Source organism: Thalassophryne amazonica, chromosome 10 (assembly GCF_902500255.1).
Source record: "Thalassophryne amazonica chromosome 10, fThaAma1.1, whole genome shotgun sequence".
Taxonomy (NCBI): Eukaryota; Metazoa; Chordata; class Actinopteri; order Batrachoidiformes; family Batrachoididae; genus Thalassophryne; species Thalassophryne amazonica.
This window is the reverse complement of record NC_047112.1, coordinates 7,999,051-8,026,417: the sequence shown is the minus strand read 5'-3', so window position 1 is coordinate 8,026,417 and position 27,367 is coordinate 7,999,051. Positions and strand designations below refer to the sequence as shown.

At 42.0% G+C, this 27,367-nt stretch overlaps 1 protein-coding gene across 1 annotated transcript in view; it reads left to right on the top strand.

The window, feature by feature from the left end:
* igfbp3 (insulin-like growth factor binding protein 3) overlaps window positions 1-25,579 on the top strand; it is a 48,454-nt gene extending 22,875 nt beyond the window's left edge. The window contains exon 4 of the mRNA XM_034179386.1: window positions 20,812-25,579. Within this exon, the coding sequence (XP_034035277.1) occupies window positions 20,812-20,937 (126 nt within the window). The 3' untranslated portion in view covers window positions 20,938-25,579. The remainder of the gene's footprint in view (window positions 1-20,811) is intronic.
* Window positions 25,580-27,367: the final 1,788 nt, after the last annotated feature.

Below are 27,367 nucleotides of genomic sequence, written 5' to 3'. Positions count from 1 at the left end.
GAGTTTTCAGGGAATACTGTTAAGTCTTCAATTTCCATACCATAAGTCAGAACAAGATCTAAGATATGATTAAAGTGGTGGGTGGACTCATTTACATTTTGAGCAAAGCCAATTGAGTCTAATAATAGATTAAATGCAGTGTTGAGGCTGTCATTCTCAGCATCTGTGTGGATGTTAAAATCGCCCATTATAATTATCTTATCTGAGCTAAGCACTAAGTCAGACAAAAGGTCTGAAAATTCACAGAGAAACTCACAGTAACGACCAGGAGGACGATAGATAACAACAAATAAAACTGGTTTTTGGGACTTCCAATTTGGATGGACAAGACTAAGAGTCAAGCTTTCAAATGAATTAAAGCTCTGTCTGGGTTTTTGATTAATTAATAAGCTGGAATGGAAGATTGCTGCTAATCCTCCACCTCGGCCCGTGCTACGAGCATTCTGGCAGTTAGTGTGACTCGGGGGTGTTGACTCATTTAAACTAACATATTCATCCTGCTGTAACCAGGTTTCTGTAAGGCAGAATAAATCAATACGTTGATCAATTATTATATCATTTACCAACAGGCACTTAGAAGAGAGAGACCTAATGTTTAATAGACCACATTTAACTGTTTTAGTCTGTGGTGCAGTTGAAGGTGCTATATTATTTTTTCTTTTTGAATTTTTATGCTTAAATAGATTTTTGCTGGTTATTGGTGGTCTGGGAGCAGGCACCATCTCTACGGGGATGGGGTAATGAGGGGATGGCAGGGGGAGAGAAGCTGCAGAGAGGTGTGTAAGACTACAACTCTGCTTCCTGGTCCCAACCCTGGATAGTCACGGTTTGGAGGATTTAAGAAAATTGGCCAGATTTCTAGAAATAAGAGCTGCTCCATCCAAAGTGGGATGGATGCCGTCTCTCCTAACAAGACCAGGTTTTCCCCAGAAGCTTTGCCAATTATCTATGAAGCCCACCTCATTTTTTGGACACCACTCAGACAGCCAGCAATTCAAGGAGAACATGCGGCTAAACATGTCACTCCCGGTCCGATTGGGGAGGGGCCCAGAGAAAACTGCAGAGTCCGACATTGTTTTTGCAAAGTTACACACCGATTCAATGTTAATTTTAGTGACCTCCAATTGGAGTAACCGGGTGTCATTACTGCCGACGTGAATTACAATCTTACCAAATTTAAGCTTAGCCTTAGCCAGCAGTTTCAAATTTCCTTCAATGTCGTCTGCTCTGGCCCCCGGAAGACAATTGACTATGGTTGCTGGTGTCGCTAACTTCACATTTCTCAAAACAGAGTCGCCAATAACCAGAGTTTGATCCTCGGCGGGTGTGTCGCCGAGTGGGGAAATACGGTTAGAAATGTGAACGGGTTGGCGGTGTACACGGGGCTTCTGTTTAGGGCTACGCTTCCTCCTCAGTCACCCAGTCGGCCTGCTTTCCCGGCTGCTCGGGATCTGCCAGAGGGAAACTAACGGCGGCTAAGCTACCTTGGTCCGCACCGACTACAGGGGCCTGGCTAGCTGTAGAATTTTCCACGGTGCGGAGCCGAGTCTCCAATTCGCCCAGCCTGGCCTCCAAAGCTACGAACAAGCTACACTTATTACAAGTACCATTACTGCTAAAGGAGGCCGATGAATAACTAAACATTTCACACCCAGAGCAGAAAAGTGCGGGAGAGACAGGAGAAGCCGCCATGCTAAACCGGCTAAGAGCTAGTAGCTGCGCTAAGCTAGTGGATTCCTAAAAACACACAAAGTGAATAATGTGTAAATAATTTAGAGGTGATTCAGCAGAGGGAGTGCTTTAGTTAAGGCACGTGAAGATTACACTGTGAAGCAAATCGTTATCTAGATAACTAGATCAATCTAACTGTGCAGATTAAACAGCTAACAGATACAGAAAAACACTGCTGTGCTCCGGAACAGGACGTGATACAATACCGCAGTGAGAGCCAACCACCAGTAGAGGCAAGCAAGACGTCACATGACACTCCAATTTGGTGTTCAACAAATGCACTGTGCCCTCTGCTGGCTAAAAGAGGTAGTTTCTATCAATAAGCAAATGAAGTTGAATTATATACAGTGGGGTAAAAAAAAGTATTTATTCAGTCCATGATTGTGCAAGTTCTCCTACTTAGAAAGATGTGAGAGGTCTGTAATTTTCATCATAGGTACACTTCAACTGTAAGAGACAAAATGAGAAAAAAAAAAATCAGAAAATCACATTGTATGATTTTTACAGAATTTATTTGTAAATTATTGTGGACAATAAGTATTTGGTCAACAATAAAAGTTCAACTCAATACTTTGTAACATAATCTTTGTTGGCAATGATAGAGGTCAAACGTTTCCTGTAGGTCTTCACCAAGTTTGCACACACTGCAGCTGGTATTTTGGCCCATTCCTCCATGCAGATGTCCTCTAGAGCAGTGATGTTTTTGGGCTGTCGCTGGGCAACACGGACTTTCAACTTCCTCAACAAATTTTCTATGGGGTTGAGGTCTGGAGACTGGCTTGGCCACTCCAGGACCTTGAAATGCTTTTTACGGAGCCACTCTTTCGTTGCCTGAGCGGTGTATTTGGGATCATTGTCATGCTGGAAGACTCAGCCACATTGCATCTTCAGTGCTCTCACTGATGGAAGGAGGTTTTGGCTTAAAATCTCATGATACATGGCCATGTTCATTCTTCCCTTAACACGGATCAGTCATCCTGTCCCCTTTGCAGAAAAACAGCCCAAAGCATGATGTTTCCACCCCCATGCTTCACAGTAGATATGGTGTTCTTGGAATGCAACTCAGCATTCGTCTTCCTCCAAACATGACTAGTTGAGTTTTTACCAAAAAGTTCTATTTTGGTTTTATCTGATCACATGATATTCTCCCAGTCCTCTTCTGGATCATCCATATGCTCTCTGGCAAACTTCAGATGGGCCTGGACATGTACGGTCTTAAGCAGGAAGACACGCCTGGCACTGCATTATTTGAGTCCCTCTTTGTGTAGTGTGTAACCTTTGTTACTTTGATCCCAGCTCTCTGCAGGTCATTCATCAGGTCCCTCCATGTAGTTCTGGGATTTTTGTTCAACGTTCTCATGATCATTTTGACCCCACACGGGATGACATCTTGCGTGGAGCTCCAGATCGAGGTAGATTATCAATGGTCTTGTATGTCTTCCATTTTCTTACAATTGCTCCCACAGTTGATTTATTCACACCAACCTGCTTGACTATTGTAGATTCACTCTTCCCAGCCTGTTGCACATCTACATTTTTCTTCCTGATGTTCTTCGAGAGCTCTTTGGTCTTGGCCGTGGTTGAGTTTGGAGTCTGACTGTTTGAGGCTGTGGACAGGTGTCTTTTATACAGATAACAAGTTCAAACAGGTGCCATTAATACAGGTAACAGGTGGAGGACAGAAGAGCTTCTTAAAGAAGTTATGGGTCTGTGAGAGCCAGAAATCTTGCTTGTTTGTGGGTGACCAAATACTTATTTTCCACCATAATTTACAAATAAATTCTATAAAAATCCTACAATGTGATTTCCTGGATTTTTTTTCTTATTTTGTCTCTCATAGTTGAAGCGTACCTATGATGAAAATTACAGACCTCTCTCATCTTTCTAAGTAGGATAACTTCCACAATCAGGGGCTGACTAAATACCTTTTTGGCCCCACTGTAGATTCTAGAACTTAAAAATCATTTGTGTCTACAAATGTTTATCTGGTAGTTTTTCAGATCCAGTAACTCACGTAATGTACCAAACTATAATTTATGTGTTTCATTAAATATCATTATTGCTCCTGTGCTGCTCACTTTTATACCAGCTTGAGCAGAAAAGTTTAGAACGAAATGGAAATGGAAATATTTCACCCTGTAACCAATTCTGATGAAAAATTAGTCGTAAAATGTGTGAGAGACTAATTAACAAATATTTATACATATTCTTACTTATTTTTCAGATGCACTTGTAAATATACCATGCATTTAATCTGAGCCAAAAAATTAAATTTAAAAAATGCAGAAATTTATTTTATACTTATTATGATTCTAACCCTATGTATAAAATTAACATTAACATGCATTTTTGAAAGCTACACAGGAAATGTGCATTACACATGTACATGAAGGAATATGTATGAAATACTGCCCTTACGTTTTCGTATGATCATTGAAAATATGTCGTATCCTGCAATATCCAAAACATAAGATTGTTGTGCAGCAAATTATCTGCAGACATTTGCACCATGTTTTAAGTATCATCAGGATTTTATATTTGCAGGCCAAGACATCAAATTGTAGAGTGTTGATGGAAACATCTGCATCAATATAATAAAATATTATAAGTAAAATACACCTGGGAAAAGCAGTTTTTCTACATTGCAGGGACACATTCTCTCAGAAGGGGGAAAACACACACGCATACACACATCTTCAACCACTTAGTCCAATTAAGGGTCACGGGGGGGCAGGGGATATTTAAATAAAAATCAGTATGATGGGTAAAAGACAAAATAACTAGACGTAGAGAGGTGGAGTTTATGGCAAACTGAAAATGGCTTAAACCGACTCACAGATACGGAACTAAACTCAACACTGATGCAGGAACCAGAAGATTATTTTTTATAAATTATAGTTATTATTACAAGTCCTGAGACATTCCCAAGCCAGCTTGGAAATATAATTCCTCCAGCTTGTCCTGGATCCTGGGTCCTCCCTAGAGAGATGATGACACCAGATGTCCAAATCACCTCAGCTTTTCCTGGCTCCTGGCTCCTTTCAATACGAAAAAGCAGCGGCTCTACTCAGAGTCCCTCCTAGATAGTCAAGCTTGTCACCACATCCAGGAGTGTAAGTCCAGACGCCAAACGGAGGAATCTCATTTCCACCGCTTGTATTTGTGTCCTTATTCTTTTGGTAAATACCCAAAGTTGATGACCGTAGGTGAGGATAGTAGCGTAAATCAACTGATAAATCGAGAGCCTTGTCTTCTGGTTCAGCTCCTTCTTCACCCACTTCACTGTCAGGAAAGGGTGGACTGTCCTCTCTGGGTCAGGGGAGAGTTACTGCCCGATGTGGAGGAGTTTAAGTGTCTCGGGGTCTCGTTCATGAGTGGGCATAAATTAGAGCATAATAGATTTCAGTATAAGGTCAACTTTATAGAAAACTGAAATGGAATGCACCTTCAAAAGCCAAATCCTCCGCACAACCGTGTGTGTATAGTAACGCCAGCGATCTCTTACAAACTGTCATCTTTTCTACAAATAAGTCTGAGCTGAGGTCGGACTCTTGGATTTCTGGAGTTGCGTGAAAAGCACAGCACAGGCAGCATAGGTGTAGCCTTTGTTGCTATAAACACATTTTGGGTGGGGTGTCACTTTAAACAGCCAGCTATCATCAAGAAAGTCACAGGCGTGTATGTATGTATGTGTTTGTGGGTTTCTGTGTACATGTTTCTGGTAATGTGAGCGTCCCAGCACCATAGGAGAAGTCTGAGCTGCACCTCAGGATGGCTGCAGGAACGTATTTTTAGCAGCAGTTATATAAATTGGCTCAGTATCCCGGTGCAGGCCATGCATGCCCAACACTGTCCCGCTCATGACTCTCACTTTCGCTCCGAGGAAGTCTCTGCCTCTCTTTCATTCAGTCATCCACCCATCATTACCTTCACTCGATCCTGCCCAAAGCCATCGACCCGCCTTTTGTCCTGCCAGCCCGCTCTGTTATTCTGCCTGTTCTGCCCTTCAGCCCACCTGGCTTTTCCTTCCTCCTTTGGCCAGCGATCTTCCCACAGAAGGTTGTGAATGGGACGACAGTGTGTTTGAGAGGAAGAGGCAGCGGGTTAAGGATGTGAGCCAGGTGCCTGCGTGCCCTGATCCCTCCTTCTCTGTGTCCTGACGCTGCCAGGCCCATAAGGGCTGACTTATAGAGCGTGACTCAGAAAGATCTGTGGAAACGTACACATCAACCACAATGGCTTTATAATAACCGGCCAACCTTCAGCGACCCAGACGGCTATTTTCACTCTGTCTCTCTGCTTCTGTTCCTCACTCTTTCTAGTCCACCTCGCCTGCCTCTAACTGGGGGACAGAGATTGGTTTTCTGTTGTGATTGTTCCATAATATGAGAGATGGATGCATCAACCTTTTTGAGTTCCACACAGTAGAACAGTTTTATGCAGAATCCACGTTTGCAATGATACATTTTTACCATCTCTTGTGGTTATTTGCAGAAACCTCTAAGGAAGTTTGACATCACACAGTGTACTTGCAGACACATCAGACTCATCATCAGCAAATGTACATCTATGAACGTGCTTCATCATATTTGCATACAGGTCGTAGTGACGTGAAGTGAATTCACAGTCATGCAACTAGATTACCACAGGCCCTGGCTAGACTTTGCTTAGTGATGGTCTCAAATGGAGAAGTACTCCTTCCCTCCACTAGCTTTGGGTAAGTGGCAGTGCATCCTGGCTGTCCCTTCCTTGACCATGAAATGGCCTAGGTCAGTGCACCCGGTGGATCTGCTTCATCAACCCACCAGCTTCACAGTCCTGTAAGTCAACTTGGCTCCAACTATGGCAACGAGTAAAGCAAAGTATTTTCCTGTGCCCATACACTGCTGCTCCATTTCAAGAACCTTGAGTACAGGCTACTATGGGCCACGATGACAAACCTGCTGCTTATCAATCAATCAATCAATCAATTTTTTTATATAGCGCCAAATCACAACAAACAGTTGCCCCAAGGCGCTTTATATTGTAAGGCAAGGCCATACAATAATTATGTAAAACCCCAACGGTCAAAACGACCCCCTGTGAGCAAGCACTTGGCTACAGTGGGAAGGAAAAACTCCCTTTTAACAGGAAGAAACCTCCAGCAGAACCAGGCTCAGGGAGGGGCAGTCTTCTGCTGGGACTGGTTGGGGCTGAGGGAGAGAACCAGGAAAAAGACATGCTGTGGAGGGGAGCAGAGATCGATCACTAATGATTAAATGCAGAGTGGTGCATACAGAGCAAAAAGAGAAAGAAACAGTGCATCATGGGAACCCCCCAGCAGTCTACGTCTATAGCAGCATAACTAAGGGATGGTTCAGGGTCACCTGATCCAGCCCTAACTATAAGCTTTAGCAAAAAGGAAAGTTTTAAGCCTAATCATAAAAGTAGAGAGGGTGTCTGTCTCCCTGATCTGAATTGGGAGCTGGTTCCACAGGAGAGGAGCCTGAAAGCTGAAGGCTCTGCCTCCCATTCTACTCTTACAAACCCTAGGAACTACAAGTAAGCCTGCAGTCTGAGAGCGAAGCGCTCTATTGGGGTGATATGGTACTATGAGGTCCCTAAGATAAGATGGGACCTGATTATTCAAAACCTTATAAGTAAGAAGAAGAATTTTAAATTCTATTCTAGAATTAACAGGAAGCCAATGAAGAGAGGCCAATATGGGTGAGATATGCTCTCTCCTTCTAGTCCCCGTCAGTACTCTAGCTGCAGCATTTTGAATTAACTGAAGGCTTTTTAGGGAACTTTTAGGACAACCTGATAATAATGAATTACAATAGTCCAGCCTAGAGGAAATAAATGCATGAATTAGTTTTTCAGCATCACTCTGAGACAAGACCTTTCTGATTTTAGAGATATGTAAATGCAAAAAAGCAGTCCTACATATTTGTTTAATATGCGCTTTGAATGACATACCCTGATCAAAAATGACTCCAAGATTTCTCACAGTATTACTAGAGGTCAGGGTAATGCCATCCAGAGTAAGGATCTGGTTAGACACCATGTTTCTAAGATTTGTGGGGCCAAGTACAATAACTTCAGTTTTATCTGAGTTTAAAAGCAGGAAATTAGAGGTCATCCATGTCTTTATGTCTGTAAGACAATCCTGCAGTTTAGCTAATTGGTGTGTGTCCTCTGGCTTCATGGATAGATAAAGCTGGGTATCATCTGCGTAACAATGAAAATTTAAGCAATACCGTCTAATAATACTGCCTAAGGGAAGCATGTATAAAGTGAATAAAATTGGTCCTAGCACAGAACCTTGTGGAACTCCATAATTAACTTTAGTCTGTGAAGAAGATTCCCCATTTACATGAACAAATTGTATTAGACAAATATGATTCAAACCACCACAGCGCAGTGCCTTTAATACCTATGGCATGCTCTAATCTCTGTAATAAAATTTTATGGTCAACATTATCAAAAGCAGCACTGAGGTCTAACAGAACAAGCACAGAGATGAGTCCACTGTCCGAGGCCATAAGAAGATAATTTGTAACCTTCACTAATGCTGTTTCTGTACTATGATGAATTCTAAAACCTGACTGAAACTCTTCAAATAGACCATTCCTCTGCAGATGATCAGTTAGCTGTTTTACAACTACCCTTTCAAGAATTTTTGAGAGAAAAGGAAGGTTGGAGATTGGCCTATAATTAGCTAAGATAGCTGGGTCAAGTGATGGCTTTTTAAGTAATGGTTTAATTACTGCCACCATAAAAGCCTGTGGTACATAGCCAACTAACAAAGATAGATTGATCATATTTAAGATCGAAGCATTAAATAATGGTAGGGCTTCCTTGAGCAGCCTGGTAGGAATGGGGTCTAATAAACATGTTGATGGTTTGGATGAAGTAACTAATGAAAATAACTCAGACAGAACAATCGGAGAGAAAGAGTCTAACCAAATACCGGCATCACTGAAAGCAGCCAAAGATAACGATACGTCTTTGGGATGGTTATGAGTAATTTTTTCTCTAATAGTTAAAATTTTGTTAGCAAAGAAAGTCATGAAGTCATTACTAGTTAAAGTTAATGGAATACTCAGCTCAATAGAGCTCTGACTCTTTGTCAGCCTGGCTACAGTGCTGAAAAGAAACCTGGGGTTGTTCTTATTTTCTTCAATTAGTGATGAGTAGAAAGATGTCCTAGCTTTACGGAGGGCTTTTTTATAGAGCAACAGACTCTTTTTCCAGGCTAAGTGAAGATCTTCTAAATTAGTGAGACGCCATTTTCTCTCCAACTTACGGGTTATCTGCTTTAAGCTACGAGTTTGTGAGTTATACCACGGAGTCAGACACTTCTGATTTAAAGCTCTCTTTTTCAGAGGAGCTACTGCATCCAAAGTTGTCTTCAATGAGGATGTAAAACTATTGACGAGATACTCTATCTCACTTACAGAGTTTAGGTAGCTACTCTGCACTGTGTTGATATATGGCATTAGAGAACATAAAGAAGGAATCATATCCTTAAACCTAGTTACAGCGCTTTCTGAAAGACTTCTAGTGTAATGAAACTTATTCCCCACTGCTGGGTAGTCCATCAGAGTAAATGTAAATGTTATTAAGAAATGATCAGACAGAAGGGAGTTTTCAGGGAATACTGTTAAGTCTTCTATTTCCATACCATAAGTCAGAACAAGATCTAAGATATGATTAAAGTGGTGGGTGGACTCATTTACTTTTTGAGCAAAGCCGATAGAGTCTAATAATAGATTAAATGCAGTGTTGAGGCTGTCATTCTCAGCATCTGTGTGGATGTTAAAATCGCCCACTATAATTATCTTATCTGAGCTAAGCACTAAGTCAGACAAAAGGTCTGAAAATTCACAGAGAAACTCACAGTAACGACCAGGTGGACGATAGATAATAACAAATAAAACTGGTTTTTGGGACTTCCAGTTTGGATGGACAAGACTAAGAGACAAGCTTTCAAATGAATTAAAGCTCTGTCTGGGTTTTTGATTAGTTAATAAGCTGGAATGGAAGATTGCTGCTAATCCTTCGCCCCGGCCCGTGCTACGAGCATTCTGACAGTTAGTGTGACTCGGGGGTGTTGACTCATTTAAACTAACATATTCATCCTGCTGTAACCAGGTTTCTGTAAGGCAGAATAAATCAATACGTTGATCAATTATTATATCATTTACCAACAGGCACTTAGAAGAGAGAGACCTAATGTTTAATAGACCACATTTAACTGTTTTAGTCTGTGGTGCAGTTGAAGGTGCTATATTATTTTTTCTTTTTGAATTTTTATGCTTAAATAGATTTTTGCTGGTTATTGGTAGTCTGGGAGCAGGCACCGTCTCTACGGGGATGGGGTAATGAGGGGATGGCAGGGGGAGAGAAGCTGCAGAGAGGTGTGTAAGACTACAACTCTGCTTCCTGGTCCCAACCCTGGATAGTCACGGTTTGGAGGATTTAAGAAAATTGGCCAGATTTCTAGAAATGAGAGCTGCTCCATCCAAAGTGGGATGGATGACGTCTCTCCTAACAAGACCAGGTTTTCCCCAGAAGCTTTGCCAATTATCTATGAAGCCCACCTCATTTTTTGGACACCACTGAGACAGCCAGCAATTCAAGGAGAACATGCAGCTAAACATGTCACTCCCGGTCCGATTGGGGAGGGGCCCAGAGAAAACTACAGAGTCCGACATTGTTTTTGCAAAGTTACACACCGATTTAATGTTAATTTTAGTGACCTCCGATTGGCGTAACCGGGTGTCATTACTGCCGACGTGAATTACAATCTTACCAAATTTATGCTTAGCCTTAGCCAGCAGTTTCAAATTTCCTTCAATGTCGCCTGCTCTGGCCCCCGGAAGACAATTGACTATGGTTGCTGGTGTCGCTAACTTCACATTTCTCAAAACAGAGTCGCCAATAACCAGAGTTTGATCCTCGGCGGGTGTGTCGTCAAGTGGGGAAAAACGGTTAGAGATGTGAACGGGTTGGCGGTGTACACGGGGCTTCTGTTTAGGGCTACGCTTCCTCCTCACAGTCACCCAGTCGGCCTGCTTTCCCGGCTGCTCGGGATCTGCCAGGGGGTAACTAACGGCGGCTAAGCTACCTTGGTCCGCACCGACTACAGGGGCCTGGCTAGCTGTAGAATTTTCCACGGTGCGGAGCCGAGTCTCCAATTCGCCCAGCCTGGCCTCCAAAGCTACGAATAAGCTACACTTATTACAAGTACCATTACTGCTAAAGGAGGCCGAGGAATAACTAAACATTTCACACCCAGAGCAGAAAAGTGCGAGAGAGACAGGAGAAGCCGCCATGCTAAATCGGCTAAGAGCTAGTAGCTACGCTAAGCTAGCGGATTCCTAAAAACACGCAAAGTGAATAATGTGTAAATAATTTAGAGGTGATTCAGCAGAAGGAGTGCTTTAGTTAAGGCACGTAAAGATTACACTGGGAAACAAATCGTAATCTAGATAACTAGATCAATCTAACTGCGCAGATTAAACAGCTAACAGATACAGAAAAACACCGCTGTGCTCCGGAACAGGAAGTGATACAATACCGCAGTGAGAGCCAACCACCAGTAGAGGCAAGCAAGAGTAGTGGATGTGGAGCCTGTACAGCATCATATGTTATAACTGAAAAACATAATTCATTTGCATGACTTGAGGAAAGGTACAAGGGATTGGACTCCCCTTCCTTAGAGACGCAGCCTTATAATTAATGTGATGAGGCTTTGGTGTTGGTCTAGGGTCGGGTTGTGCAAAGCAGCAGCTTAGGTGCGTTTGTCGATGAGGAAAAGCTTACTGACCTTGACTTTCCAGACAATGCCGTGATCTTTCCTCAGTTAGTGGATGCCCTGATTGCAGCACTCAAGAAGATGAGGTTTGTGATTATCCTGGATCAAGACAAAGATCCAGGCTTTTAATGAATTCCTTGACTCCATCAGAAGTGCATGTGTATACGGTGAATGTGTTGAACCTGTCGAGGCATTCACTCATCTTGACCACAACATTCATGTTTCTAGTTTTTCCACTTCGCACCTTTTGCTTGGAATATGTTGCAAGAGTAGTGGAAATTAATTTCGCTGAGCACTTAAACCCACATTGAGAGTACTTGAGGCCAACTTCCCAACATGCACTTGTTTTTATAATATGCTTGTAATTTTAATTGTTTTCATCTTTTTATTTGTGTATTTGTGATTTGTATTTGCTGCTGCCTGTCTTGGTCAAAAAAGAGTTCTTAATCTCAATGGGATTTTTCCTGCTTAAATAAAGGTTAAAAATAAATAGTTGCTTGGCCTTCGAGGTTGAGAGGTGCCTAAGACGAGCTTATGGACTCATGATGTCCCTAGACAGAGGTGTTTAGTGATGCCAATACCTACACAGGAGAGCGGTGGTCCAAGTCTTCAGAGTCCTGGTGCTTCCTGTCTTAGTGTATGGTTGTGAGACTTTGGTGGGATATAATGATCTAAGGTGAGGACTGGATGTCTTTGGTACTAGGTTTCTTCAGAGAATCCTTGGGTGCTGTTGGAATGACGTTGTGTTTAACAAGCGGTGAGTTATAGATACATGGTTGCTTTTAAAAAGTTGGGACGGACCAGTTGTCTGCCTGGGTGGCTGCTATCCAGGACCTGAGATGGTTCCGTAGTCTTGTGGATGTGACGATGCTTGGTACTGGTTCATGTTTCCAAGCTTGACCTGATTGTAGGATCATGTGGTAGGTTCTCAATGTGAATGAAGCTTTGGCTCTCAAAGACAGTGAACGTGGTCTCCATTTGGAGCTTGTCTTCTTGAGATTGGCGATTCATGTTTCCACGATTTGTTGATCAGTTTGCACTTTAGCTTGTGGAAACAAAACCAGTAACTGTTTCATCATCGGTTACCAATGTGGAGTTCAAATCATTTGCGTTGCTGTTAAACCAGGAAAGAATTTTGGCTTGAATCCTAAGATCTGCTCACTTTGACCCCCTTCAGACTGGACGGTGATGTTTTCTGGAGTATATGTCACTGTTTTTTTTACTATCCTTGGAGGTCCTCCGATTTGTACTCTGGTGCAACATGTTTACCAGAAAAATCCCACAATCACTGCAATAAACAAAAGAAACTCCAATAATAAAATTTCAAGACAACAATGCAAAAAAAAAAAAAATCCATTATAGAGCAGATTTTTAATGTAGTGTTTCCAAAGCTGTGTGTCAACAGTCTGCCTTCATTTAAATCATATCACATCCGTTGTCCATCTTGCTCATTTTTGGAATTTAAAAGCCCTTATGGTACACACCACATGCTGAGGGCTTCCTGCATAAATTCACTGTTCACTTCATCAGAGTCCATCTTACAATTTCTTTCTTCCAAACTGCAGCATCCAATATGTTGTCATTCCCACAATTACTTGTATATTTTTTGGAATTTAAAGGTCCTTATATGAAGCAGCAGTATATGCTGTGGTGTGCACATGTGCTACACTGAGTTCCTGTCCATTGTTAAACTCTCCCCCAAGGAAATGCTGTGATAAAAAGTGAGCGCCACCTACAAAAAAAAAAAAAAAAAAAAGGTGCAGTTTATACTCCAGAAAACACATTAAGTATTTTTGGATTAACCCCCTTCAGGCAAAAAAAACAGTCACATGGATCAATAAAGTAAAATATCCTCTGTTATCTTTTGTACACACCCTGGGTGTGCCGGTGAAGTTTCTCACTTATAGAGAGAAAATATCTGGAAGGAAAATATGAAGCACAGGTAATCTCGGTAATCTCTTGGCTCTAGGCTCGGTGACCGCTGCTCTAAACAAACACATTATTCCCGTTTTTTTAAGGTCGTTTTTTGCACGACTCATGCAGCAAAGTGTATAGAGCCGGGAACTATTCCCAACACACTTTCAAAAATACACGAATGCACCATCTCCTGCTTCAACACACACACACACACACACACACACACACACACACACACACACACACACACACACACACACACACACACACACACACACACACACACATTAAATTTTATGAGCTCATGTTTATCCTGTGGTCAGACTAGGCTCTTTTTAATGTCCGTGAAGCCCATCGGTGCTGCTATTAGCTATAAAGATGGACATTACAAGAGCATGCATTCATTCGCACAACACACACTCATATAAATCCCATAAAGTCGGCATTATGAATGTGCGGCGTGGCTGAAATGTGCTTTTTTTTCAGTGACAGCCATGCAGACCAGAGCTGTCAGGCTAAGAATGATTTACTTGACTTGCGGCACAGGACGACCACGGGGTTCTCCATCATACCTGATTCTTCTCCTGTGCTTTTGCTTAGTTATTTAATTATTACCTGGCACGCGGTAGCACACGCAGGGGTTTTGTTTACAGTCCTGTCTGTCTGCGTGTGACCAAATAACTTGAAGAATTTTGATCCTATACGGATCAAACTTCATGGAGTGATTGAAGGTCGGCCAAAGAAAAAGGTGATTCAGTTCGGGTAAGTGTCAAGGTCATGGGCTACGGCCAAAATCTGGGTCCAGTCCTTATGTGTGTCTGTGTATATATATATATATATATATATATATATATATATATATATGCAGTGAGGAAAATAAGTATTTGAACACCCTGTGGTTTTGCAAATAAGTATTTGACCACCTGTGAAAATCAGTGTTAATATTTGGTACAGTTTTTCAAACCATCACAGACATATGCCTCAGATGTTATCACTCCTGCTTATCAATGCCATCATGGTTTTCTGATAGTGATGCCATGATGCCAATCTCCCTGTGTAGATCTACACTGATCAGGAATCAATTGATAAAAGACTGCACCAATAACATCAATATAAATGAAATCTGATCAGTTCCCATCCCAGTTAAGATAAAACACTAATTTCACAGTTTTATTTGTTGCATAACCTTTAGCCTCGGCTGACTGAGAAAGATGAAACTCGAGGCTGTGACTATTTAACTTAACAGTTTGGAACCCATAGGGATTAATGGAAAAGTTGTGTGTTAGTTGAGGTTGAAGTGGTTCACTTTTGGACATAACATATAAAAATTGGATGTTGTATGCAATAAAATCTGAGAAACAAAACAAACACTCAACACAGTTCTATGCAGTGATAAAACAACACTTTAAGAGTTAAAATCTACTCTATAAGATTTGGTTCTAAAACACTGACACTCTGTTTTAGGGTAACACAATAAGGTTGATTGTTAAGTTGAGGATACATTTCAAACACAACTTTCTGTTGATGTAGACATCAACAGAGACCAGTGACCCCGCCGGCCCGTCCTGATTAAGCGTTTTTATTTTGCGATAAAACTGGGTTACGATTGGAAAAGTTTTACAGCAGCTGCTAATGTCAAAATTTCCACATTTTGTGTTTGGAACATTCCTTTAATCGAGCTGGATTCGTGGACTTTTTTCATCCTGATTTCTGCAGCAAACCGTCGTCCAAGCGGAGCTGCAGCGTTGTCTTTCCAGGTCTGCGCCAGTGTTGGGTCGCTGTAAAAGGACACCCGGCCCTCGGCAGTATGTTCGGACTTGAGCTGTAAAGAAAGGATCGCTCGAGATGACTGCTAATAGTTCCCAGATGAAAGAGAGACTGAGCGGAAATTCAAAGGTAGCCAAGCAACGGGAATGCACACATGCACAGTTTGCGCTTCCTCCTCCTTCCACCTCTCGTTTGGCTTTTCAACTCTCCCATTGGAGCGCTCGCACATGCACGACTCGATCGTCTTTATCGGAGTGAAGGAACACAATGTTAAGCTACTCTCCGCAGTCTCACCCGCTGGGTCAAAGCTAAAATAGACGCTGGCCACAGACCCGGCTGATGGCACTGTGAGGGGGGCCGAACAGGTAGAAAGTATCCTCGTGTGTTGGCGTGTGAGGAGATGGAGCACGTTAGCTGCAGGAGTTGTTGGTGAGGTATTTTAATGGCTGCCTTTGATCACGCACTCCGGCTGCACATGGATGTTGACTGTGCCGGAAACAGACTGCTGGTCACGTGCTGAAGCCTGTCTGTCTGCCACCTACAGTGTCGGCTCAAAGCATTCACACAGGTTCGCTCCTTTTGGTTTGTGTGCCTGGAATTTGAAGACAGACGCTTGACCTTTTATGCAGCCTCAACTGGGTCAAAACCAAAATGGACAACAGCCAGTGGCTTCTTTGGTTGACGCTGACAATCGGCCCGCCGTTTGCCAATGGAGAGTGAAACGCTGACAAACTTCGACCAGCGTCGAGGTCTGGCAGACTCTGCACGAGCAAAGTTGGCGTCAGTTGGGCAACGCTGTTGTTCTTCGTGGTCCTGGAAAAAGTTTCAACATGCTTAAAATCTTTGACGTTCATGCTAAATATATATATATATATTTATATATATGTGTGTGTGTGTGTGTGTGTGTGTGTGTGTGTGTGTGTGTGTGTGTGTGTGTGTGTGTGTGTGTGTGCGTGTGTGTGTGTGTGTATAGCATATTACACTATTACCAGCTGGAGGCAGTGTTGCCACAGTTACTTTGAAAAGTTGCTTTTTAAGTTACTTTTTCATTCAGTTACTTTACGCAGTTACTTCATTAGCAGCTGCCAACATCTTGTAACTAATAAGTGATGCAACTAATAAGGTAACTAGTAATCTAACTTGGTTACTATTAAACTGAGTAATCAACAAAGTCACTAATCAGCAAAGTAACTAATAGTTACTTTTCTGAGTGCTCAAGCTTAAAAATAACCAAGTTAGATTACTAGTTACTTTATTAGTTACATTCAGCTGCAAGTTGTCCGCAGCTGCTGATGAAGTAACTGTAAAATGTAACTGTATGAAGTAATAAATAAAGTAAATAAAGTAACTTTTCAAAGTTACTGTGGCAACACTGGCTGGAGGCCACAGAGAACAATTTCTGCAGACATGTAACATTAACAATAATAATTACTTACCATAATTTCCAGACTATAAGCCGCTACTTTTTTCACACTCGGCTTTGCGGCTAATTTATGGATTTTTACAGGCTTTTTCATAACTCGAAATACGTCAGTTGACGCTGTCAACTGGTTTCCTGAAGCTGCGCTCCTCATGTGGTGTAAATTCACACACAGTGTAAATATAAGCTCTTACCCGTTAGTTTTAGTGAAGAAAAGTCCCTCTCTGGCACTTTGCACCAAAGTTGCGCTGTCAGATCAGTTAGCGGAGCGGAGCCTTCTCCTCCCACCCTTCCAAACCGGTTCTCTGTCTTGGCGCAACAAGTCAAAAAAGTCACATTTACATTTAACGTCTCATTTACCACAGACTCCATCCGATCCTGGCTGCACGCAATGAAAGTTATAAAAAGAAAAATTTTAAATTACTCAGTCCTCCGTGTGGAGCAGAGACACCGCGCGCGCGATGTGTCTCTGCTCCACACGGAGCAGAGACACAGTGTTTATGTGGAACACTTCACGGGAAAAAAGCATTTACAGTACATATTTAATTAAAAGTTAAAAAATCTTTCTGTCTAACATCTTTCCGTGTAAATATCTCATGTTACAACGTGGAGACCTGCAGCTTATAGACAAATGCGGCTTATTTATGTACAATTTCTTTTTTCTTTTTAAAATTGGTGGGCGTGGCTAATATCCAGGTGCACTCTATAGTCCGGAAATTATGGTAGATAGATAGATAGATAGATAGATAGATAGATAGATAGATAGATAGATAGATAGATAGATAGATAGATAGATAGATAGATAGATAGATAGATAGATAGATAGATAGATAGATAGATCAGTGTAACTTTTCAGATCAGGGACCACTTAACCAATTTTTTTAAAACTCTTGAAAAAGTATATTGCAAAACAGTGGTCAGTTGTACTAGAATCACCAAACAGGACATTCAGATTGTTGAATTTATGTACGAGTTGAGTTCAAAATTTTTAAAAAAAATTATACATATTTGCTGCTATCTATAAGATTTTGGAGTCGTTTCTGAGAAGCACATTTACGTTGGCATACAATCTTGATTTAATTTGTCATATTTTACCAATATACTCCCAGACCACTAGGGGTTGCTCATGGACCACCCAACCAAATTTTATTCAATCAAAAAATATACTACATATTGAGGTTGGAGGAACGCTGTGATCACATTCACAAAAATCATAGCATTAAAAAAAATGCACATTTTGCTCATTAAGGCCTGTTGTTACTCATAAGTAACATAAGATGACCACTAGAGGCCACTGCTTGCTTGTTTGTTTGTTTCTTTTTTCTTTCATCACAAATTGTTGAATAAAGTTAAAAAAAAATACCACTGAGTTTTGAGGATCGAGATGTTTTCTCAGTCAGCTCATTGTTATTGCACCTCCTTGAGGAGATCAAATGTCAAAATGAGCCGTTTTAACTTCATTTTTTGCTTGTTTCTTTTATTCCTGTATGTTGAAGTGCAGAACCAAAGTATTCCAAATTCCAAACAGTGGATTTTTTTGTTCACTCACTGGATTGGAGGAATATTTTGGGCCAGAGTTTATCCTGGTTCAACTAATTGCGTTGTTTTATGTGCACCTTAAATGGAGCTCATAAAGTTGGCACTTTACAGAACCCGGCTCCCAGTAGGCCATTTGATCCAACTGCACACATGTGTGTGTGTGTGTGTGTGTGTGTGTGTGTGTGTGTGTGTGTGTGTGTGTGTGTGTGTGTGTGTGTGTGTGTGTGTGTGTGTGTGTGTGTGTAAGCAGGTGGGGGGTACGAATGTGCCTGCATGTTTGGCGGTGCGCGCGCAGGCCCATAATCAGCTCCAGATGATTTTGAGTGTCTGCCAGCTGCCCAGAATAGCAGCACTGGTTTCCCTGCAGCCCTCCAACTGGCCTTGGCAAATATTTTAGCAACTCCATGTTTACCTTCACACTCCTTCACTCTCCCTCACTCAGTGCGTTCTTCATCCCCTTCCCCCATCTGTCACAAATAATCATACTTTTTCATCGTTTGACCCCCACTGGTGGAGAGCATATAGGCCTGATAAATAAACTGTGCAGCAGCAGCCAGACGGGGCAAACTAAACAGCTCCGCGAGGTAAACGGAGTGGATATGCTTGAAAATGAAGGATGCGGCCTGCCGAGGCGTGCACGGCCGCGCACGCCGCCACACACACGTATCACCTGTGGCAGTGTGTGCAGGGAGAGAGTGCGAGTCGTGCGCGGCCCTGTTGTGTTCTGCTGAGGCAGGACTTGGCCTGATTCTGCAGATGGTTGCTAATACACACGTGCACATGGAAAATCGGTGTTGAAAAGTGTAATTCCTCACCTTGGAAACGCTAATCTGTTTTCACAACTTGTCTCAAAGTGATCATCTGCTGCTTCAGCTGGAGCTGGTCGAGTGACGTTAGTGCTTTTTTCCTGTTTTTTGTTTTTGCTCTGCTGGTACAGTCTGTTCAAACTTCACATCCTTGATGTTGCAGTAGAGCTGAAGCCATTATTAATCAAAATGGTGAGCGAGACTGCAAACGTCATCATCAGCTACAGTGACAAGCACAGAATTGTTTTAGTTATATAGACTTTTTGCAGCTGCTTAAAGATGAAGTTTTTCCACTTTTAAACCTCTTTGGTCACATCTTAAATTGATTTAAAGCAGATACTTGAATTTTGTGCTGGTTTAAAAGCAGTGGGAAACTGGCTGATGTGCAGAAAATGTTATTCTCGATCAAGAATGGACTGGTTTCAAAGCAGGGGAGGTTGGTATGTGTCTTCCTCAAGCACACGAGTTTGAAGGTTCTGGCAGAACCTTAGCTGTTCCTCGGACTGAACTCCTCTGCACAGTGATCTCTGATGTCTGGAATCTGCTGGAGCCACTCTTCCAGTTTGGGGGTTGCAGCTCCTAGTGCTCCTGTTTCCACTGGGACCACTTTGGACATTACTGTACCCTTCCACATCTGTTCCAGCTGTCTATTCAGTCCTTGGTACTTCTTGGTTTTTCTTGTCAACCACCACGATATTTGGTTGGTTGGCCAATAGTTGCATGTCTGTCTGGAATATGAAGTGTCACAGAACCTTAGCATTGCATTGTGAGGGATTTTCATGTCTTGTCGTTAGTGGCATCTATCTCCTCCTGTGGCCAACTTCAATTCCAGTTGGGTACCTGATGACTGGTAGCACGTATGTATTGATGGCTCAGATCTTATTCCTACTGTTGAGCTATCTTCTCCGCATGTCTGACTTTCTCGAAGTATTTGGCTGTGGAACCTTCTTGCATCTTCCTCATGGAGCCAGTTGGCTTGTTGGATTCCCAGGTACTTGGAGCTGTCCTGCATATCTGCTGTCCTGCCTTCTGACACCTCCGCTTTTGGCATACAGCTTGATGTCATCCATGTACAGGAAGTGGTTGATGGTCCTCTCCTGAAACGATATCTGTATCCACTGTTTGTGATGAGCTGGCTGAGGAGGTTGAGGCCAATGCAGAACAACAGCGGGGACAGTGCTTCAACTCGATATACTCCGCAACCGATGGTGACTTGTGCGATTGCCTTGGAGTTGGCCTCCATTGACCTCCTCCATCACTGTACTGTTAGCCTTGTGTAGTGCCAAGCACTCCAGTATCCGTGTGTGGCGCGTTGTAGAATGAAGCACAAACTCACGCCCATTTCAGAGTTACTGAACATGCTTAAGCTAACAGGCTAATCTTGGTTCGGGTGTTTTATTGAAGTGGTCTTCATGATGGGTGTCTTAGGTAATAAAAATTGTGAGCAGCTTATTGATTCTGTATCCACGGGGTAACAGTCGAGCTAATGCCACCAAGCTACTGACACGTGCTAGCCATACAAACATACAAATTAAATAACAAGAAAATTTCACTTAACAGAAATACTGGAGCACAGACTTCTTAGAGGGTCCATTGGTGTCACTGAATGCTAATGAAGGATAGACGCAGTTGGCCCCACAACAGCTAGCTTACACTGCTAGCGGGGCTCTGGTCTCAGCTCACCAGCACACGCTGCCTGCCACTCAAACCGACCCCGCCCCAATTGTTTAAAACTTTATGTCTTAAAATAGCTTAATTTGATGAGTTTTATATATAAAATAATTTCTGACCCACATTGTACTAACATTCTTTCGGTGTCTCTTTTGCAGTGTCGTCCGTCCAAAGGGAGGAGGCGGGGCTACTGTTGGTGCGTGGACAAATTTGGACAGCCTCTGCCTGGCTATGATGGCAGGGAGCGCGGCGAGACGCAGTGCTACAACCTGGAGAGCAAATGAAACACAGAGGGACAAGAAGGGACAGAGAGCAGAGAGAGAGAGAGGGAGGAAGTGTGGAGAAACGGGGGGAGAGAGAGAGAGAGAGCGAGAGAGAGAGAGCACTTACTTTGCTCTTGCATGTAGTTTTCTGTAAAAATTTGAAGGATTCTTGGACATTTTGGTCCGAGGGAGGGGACTGGCCAAGCTTCCTGTCTATCAAAGCTCTCAGTCCCGTGCTTTGGGAACCTCTATCCTTTCTATAACAGAAAAAAAGCTGAAAGAGTGAAGAAAGAATGAATCCTATCATCTGCACTATTCTTTTAGAGAGAGGGGAAGAAGGGACTTTTCCACTCACTTTTAAAAGAGGACTTGTTTGTGACTGTGACAACAAAAACGCACCACCACCGTGTCTGTGTGTCTGTCAGTGTGTAACCGCATGTGTTGGCGTGTCCTTATGCTTGAGCATCTATGCACCTGCAAAACATAGGCATACTCGTGCACAGCTGCATGTCTGTGCATGATGGCATTGTGAGTGTGGTTTCCTGAAGCGCTCCGTTGTGTCAATTCTACGTGCCGCTAAGCTCAGTTCGGAGGCGTTTGAAAGATGATCTCCAGCCCTGTGCTCTGTTCATCAGCAATGCAGAAACCATATGTGGCTCAGGGTCCAGTTCAAAGTGAAGCTTTGACTTGTGTCGCGTGTATTTGGCACCAAAGGGTCTTTCTTCTCACCATTCTGCAGGGACAAGGGAAGGGAAACAAGCCGTGAAGTTCCAGTGCCTTCAAACCGAACATCTCCACGTGGTCTTCCCTTCAGTAGACATTAAAGGTTCAGGCCCCATGAGGACAGTAACCACCACTCACCGCCTGTATGCATGAAACGGGTCTCTGCAAAGTTTGTGTTGAAGCGCCCTCAAAGAACATGGCAGCTGTTGGTCGTTCATGGCGACACACACAGCAGCACTTACGATGGATTCCTAATGGGACTTCCAATCACATTAAGCTGTTTGCAAGACGAATTTCACCAAAGTGGCCCAGTGTGATTGGTGAGGCTGGAGGCTGGATGCTTCCTGCTACAGCTGCAAATTTAAACAATTTAGCAAAATCATTAACTGGGTAGGAGCCTGAATGAATCCATGAGCATATATGAGCCATGTATTGTCACTCCCAACTCGTCAAATATTGACATTCGGTCAAAACGAACCTTTTGCATGAAAATATTATGAATTGGTATGAGTAAGATACAAGTTCAATAGCCTTATTCTCAGAGCAGCTAAATGCTGATTAGTCTGGTTGCAAAGACACATTGATGCATATCGATGTATCGATTCGTCAACGAGCCAGTATGACTGATGCAAAGTGAAAATCATTCCTTTATGTTGAAATTCTATCCATGTGCATGTCCTTCCTGAACATTCAGATAGAGGTAGTGGCCTACTGCCATTAGATCCCTTTCTTTAACTGGGAACTGAAAGAACCACAGAAGACTTTGTGATATTAGCAAATATTGTATCATCATCCACAGAGTCATTATAATATCATATCTGGAGTAAATTTGTGATGTCCAGGTACAGCTGCTTCAAGTGTTTGATAACTTAAGAATGTTTCTCACATGCACTTGAAGTCTGAACTCATATAGACATTACCCAGAGGATCAAGAAACAGTTGGATAGAGAAATAGTTGGATCAGACACTGGCTTCAACCTGCCAGTTCAGCAAAGTCTGTGTCCCATGTCCATATACCACAGAACACTGTCTGCAGGATTCACAATGGAGCAAATGGGTGTGTTGATGACATTTCCGTTCATCAGTTGAGATTTTGCAGTGTACTTTGTTGTTCGTGTCCTGCCTCCTATACACTCTACCTATTCTAAACCTTTTTGGTAGAATGACCTAAGCAGTGGGTCACCCCTCTGAGTCTGGTCTGCTTGAGGTTTCTTCCTCAATATCATCAGAGGGAGTTTTTCTTACAATTGTCGCCTGTGTGCTTGCTTTAGAGAGGTTGATAAGGTTTGACCTTACTTGTGTGAAGCGCCTTGAAGCAGCTCTGTTGTGATTTGGTGCTATATAAACTAAATAAATTAAATTGAACCTCGACTCACTGAAACTAACTGAACTAGCTATCACACAGCTATCTTTAAAAGAAGACTGCTGAGTTCGTATGTGAAGAAATCATGTTTCATGGTTTCTCCGGAGTATCCACAGGTACAAAAGGAGCAATTATTTAGCAAGACCCAGATGAGGTGTAGTTCTGCCATGATGACTCAGAAGACAAGAAAAAGTTAAATAATTTAATCTATAGTGATACTGTAGAAAATGTTAGAACAGTCTGTGATGGACATCCTTGTCATGATGGTGTTGAGGTACATAGATCTCTAACCCTGCCATCAGAAGAAGGCAGGAGTTGAGCCTACCTCGGCCTCAGACAGAGACCAACTGGTGAAGTTGGGGTGGAGGAGGTAGTATTAAGGTCAGCGACTGCAAACAGCAAAGATGTTAGAATAGATGTTTTAAAATAATGTGCGTTTCCTGTTGATCGTGACTTTATGACTGAAAGGGGAACCAGCCTCTTCTTATTAGAGATTACAGCTGTTCCTAATTAGGATAATCTGACTGGAAGCTTTGAAATCTGAGTCTTCCTGACAGCACATACACTACACGGCATTACTTTGATTGTGAGGGAATGTCAGTTACGAGGTTGTGGCCATGTGGCACCTTTGGTTGAGTATAATGAAGCAAGCAGGTGCCTCTGTGCTCAGGAAACTAGAAATTGAGCAACGCCAAGGGGAAAACCATGAGTCACCTGACTGTGGTAGATCAATGTCTCGTTTCTAGACACAGAGATGGGCTGCTGTTCTGGATGGGTGGTTACCAATCAGGATCCAGGGACGGTCAGTAGGATTGTGGTTGCAGAATCCAGCACATGCTGCTAGACTTGGCCCAATACCTTTTTACTGCCAGCCAGTTCCTGATTTTACTAAATAGCTGAACTGTATGGAAACACAGTAGCCATTGCAGGTCCTACAGGAAGACACTCCATCACCAACCCTTCATTCTCACCCATTCAGACAGACACTTGAATAAAATTTGTGTTGGAACTTCACAGTTTGATAGAGTTTTGAATTCACTGGGGTGGATTAGTCTGTCCGATCTTCATTTCCCAAAACCCCAACGGGTCTGGGTTTGTTCAAGCGCCTGTCTCTGTCCTCCACTCCCATATAGTTCTGTCTTTGTGCCTAACTTGTCCTTGTCTCTAATCCCCCCTAATCCAGATCTGTTTCCCTCTCATGCTTATCTGTCATTGGTGAAACCTAGTGTAGGTTTTTTTTAAGTGAGTGAGCCCAGTGTGACCCACTCTGCAGGTGCCAGCTGCCCCTATGCTTCAAGCCCAAGCACAAGCACTTAAAGCACTTTAGCTGCGCCGCTACCTGTCAATGCATGCAGTTAAAGACAATTGGACCTATCTGCAGCTGCATACCTTTCCTCAGAGGTAATGTTATAGATGAAACTGTGCGATACTGTAAGAAAACATCCTCGGAAGAAAAGAAAAATAAAAGCAAAGCTACACCGGGACTTCTGACAGCGGACTTAGCAAACACCCCTCTTCCATTCAGTGCAACTATTTTCTTTTTGTTGTTGCTTGTTTTTGTGCTTCTTTGAAAACGCTTGTATGATCATATGCCAACAAACCTCCACAAAGTGGACACAGCACCACATATGCATTCACACGAGCGGCAGGGGGTCCGGAGGAGGAGGAGGCGCGGCCCCTGGCGGAGGAGGATGCTCTCCCAAATCCTGTGTAAAGACTTGAAGCGCGGAGAGCAGCGGCAGAGAACGCTCGCCCAGTAGCTCGATAGCACGGAATCGGCCGTATCCTCCAGAGAAGGCAACAACTTACAACCAACCTGTTGGTGCTACATCCCATCGACACAAAGACTGGACACATAGGGAGGATTGTAAAAACATGATTAAGCTATTCACTCCTTATTATGTGTATATTATTATTATTATTATTATTGTTGTTGTTGTTTTCTGGCCAGCTACGTGTCTGACATCATGTACAGTACTTAAAAATAAAGCTATTTATCGAAGAAAGAACTATAAGCTGATCCAAACTAGGTTTTTATGTACAATTCAGTGACTCGCCGATTGCACAGTAAAGTCTTTATAATTCAGTGTATTTTGGGGAATATAATCACTAATAATTTTTTATGAACCTTTTCCTTATGTTGCTCAGCTGTTGAGTGTTTTTTTTTTTTTAATTCATAGGTTAATTCTGTCAGTTGGGCACGCTGGTCACCTTGTTTCATATAAGGCCAGTGAACCTCTCCGTGCGTCACTTTTCTCCATGCATGCCCTGTCATCCCACTTTATCATTCAGAGCCAGGGTCATGTCTCTGGGACGCTTTGACATTTTATTTTATTTTATTTTATTCCTCCTCTTGCTGGTCACTTAAGAATCTCTCTGTTCACGGGTAAATGTATTTTGGGTTTTAATTTCAACTTTATCCTTCAAAGAGTTTTTGATTCAAACTTTTCGTGTTACTAAACTGAAATTACACAGCTATTATTTTCTCCGAGAAATGAATCTGATTCAGATATAATTTGTATTTAATGTCTTTTTTTTTTAAATAAATAAATAAAACAAAGAATGAACTCATTTTAAGACACTGTGTTGATCATTTGTGCGATCCTCCTGTGAGGTCATGTTTTCATGTCGGTTTACTTTAAAGGGGAACTTTTTTCATCCTTGACTCTGTTTTGGCAGTAATGACTTTCACAATTTTTTGTGCAGAGAAAGCTAAAATCAGATGAAAATGACATTAGAAATGACTTTTTTACCTGGATATGATCCCTACAAAGGTAAACATGCAGATGTTTACCTCACTAAATGTAAATAAACTTTTGATGATGACTGTATCTTGACCTCCAGTCCATTAGGTGGCGCTGCTCTCCACTGCGTCATTTCAAATAGATTGCCACTGACTGTCTCATTCATTGGCAACAAGAAGCAATTAACTGTGTTACATAAACTTTAATTGGTGCTCTCTTACTTTTTAGTGTCTCAGAGACACATTTTAAGAGCTTTGATTTGTAATTAGCAGTTAATTGGAGCCCAGATTCATTTAGAAAGCAATCAGGGACACAAATTGTTGCTATTTATTTCTCTGAATGCAATCAGGCTCCCAGCTGTCGTGGAATGTGTCAATAGGTATAAAGAAAAAGTTTAATTTGTAAAGAATAAAAATAAATCTGGTGGTGCCAGGCAGGCTGGCACCGGGCATGAGAGGCCGAGGCGAATTCCTGTGCACGACCACGGCAAACAGAGAGCGGGTCAAAAGGCGGCGCTGCACCGGCCGGCCACAGCTGCATATCCGAGCAATCTAAAGTTAGGCCGGACCTCCACTTCGGATCAGCGTCACATCATGCACAAACACACAAACAAACATGCACGTGGCCTGTGCATGTGCTACTTTTTCGAGAGTGTCATAGTTGCAGGGGTGTGGCCTGGAATTTAATTGGTGAGCGGGGGGGGTATCCTTCACCACTTAAGGTCCAGTTTTATAAAGATGTTATATGTTTGATAATATCCATGAAGGTTGTTGCTGTTATTATTATTATTATTATTATTATTTGTTTTAATAAGGTTACTTGAAATTAATTGTGTTGAATTTTGATAAGGTCCTGGGTGAAGGGGCAAAAGCCAGGTAAAAAATGTACTAGATTCAAATCATTACGGAGTTCATACAAAACTTTATCAAACTGTAGTATTTTGATTGTCACAGGTAATGTGCCACTTTTACACACATCTGCAAAAAAAAAAAGAAACAACAACAACAATAAAAAAGCATTCACAGCAGGACATGCGAATTTTAAGAATATTTGTCAGAATTATGAGACATCAAGTCATGCTACTTCAAAATTATAACAAGACACATCATGAGTCAGTGATCTGTAACTATAACTCAGTATATAATATGACTTACCACATTATTATGACTTAGTAGTTCATAATCAGGGTTGGTAACAGATTACATGTAATCAGCATTATGTAATCAGATTACAAATGATAACTATAATCACACTACTTGTAAAAAAAATATGTGCAATCACATTATAGTTACATTGTCGAGGATTACTTGATTATATTTTGATCATTAAAATATGTCAATTTTAAAATTAGGAAACTTTTTCTAAGCTAATTGCAACACTTTCAAGAAGAAAACGAAAATTTCCACAAGATGAAGGACTCGAGCAGCAGCAGTTCATCCATGCCACGTGGAAAAAAAAAATAATAATAACAACAGCTTTTAATTTCAGGCAACACTGCCATAAATTTGATCTTAAAAAAATGTGTGCTACAAGAGCATAAATGTTGAGTGTAATTTCTGTAAACCTAAAATATAGGTGTTGTCATCCGCCAAGACTTCATCAAGCCTGGAGAAACACTTGG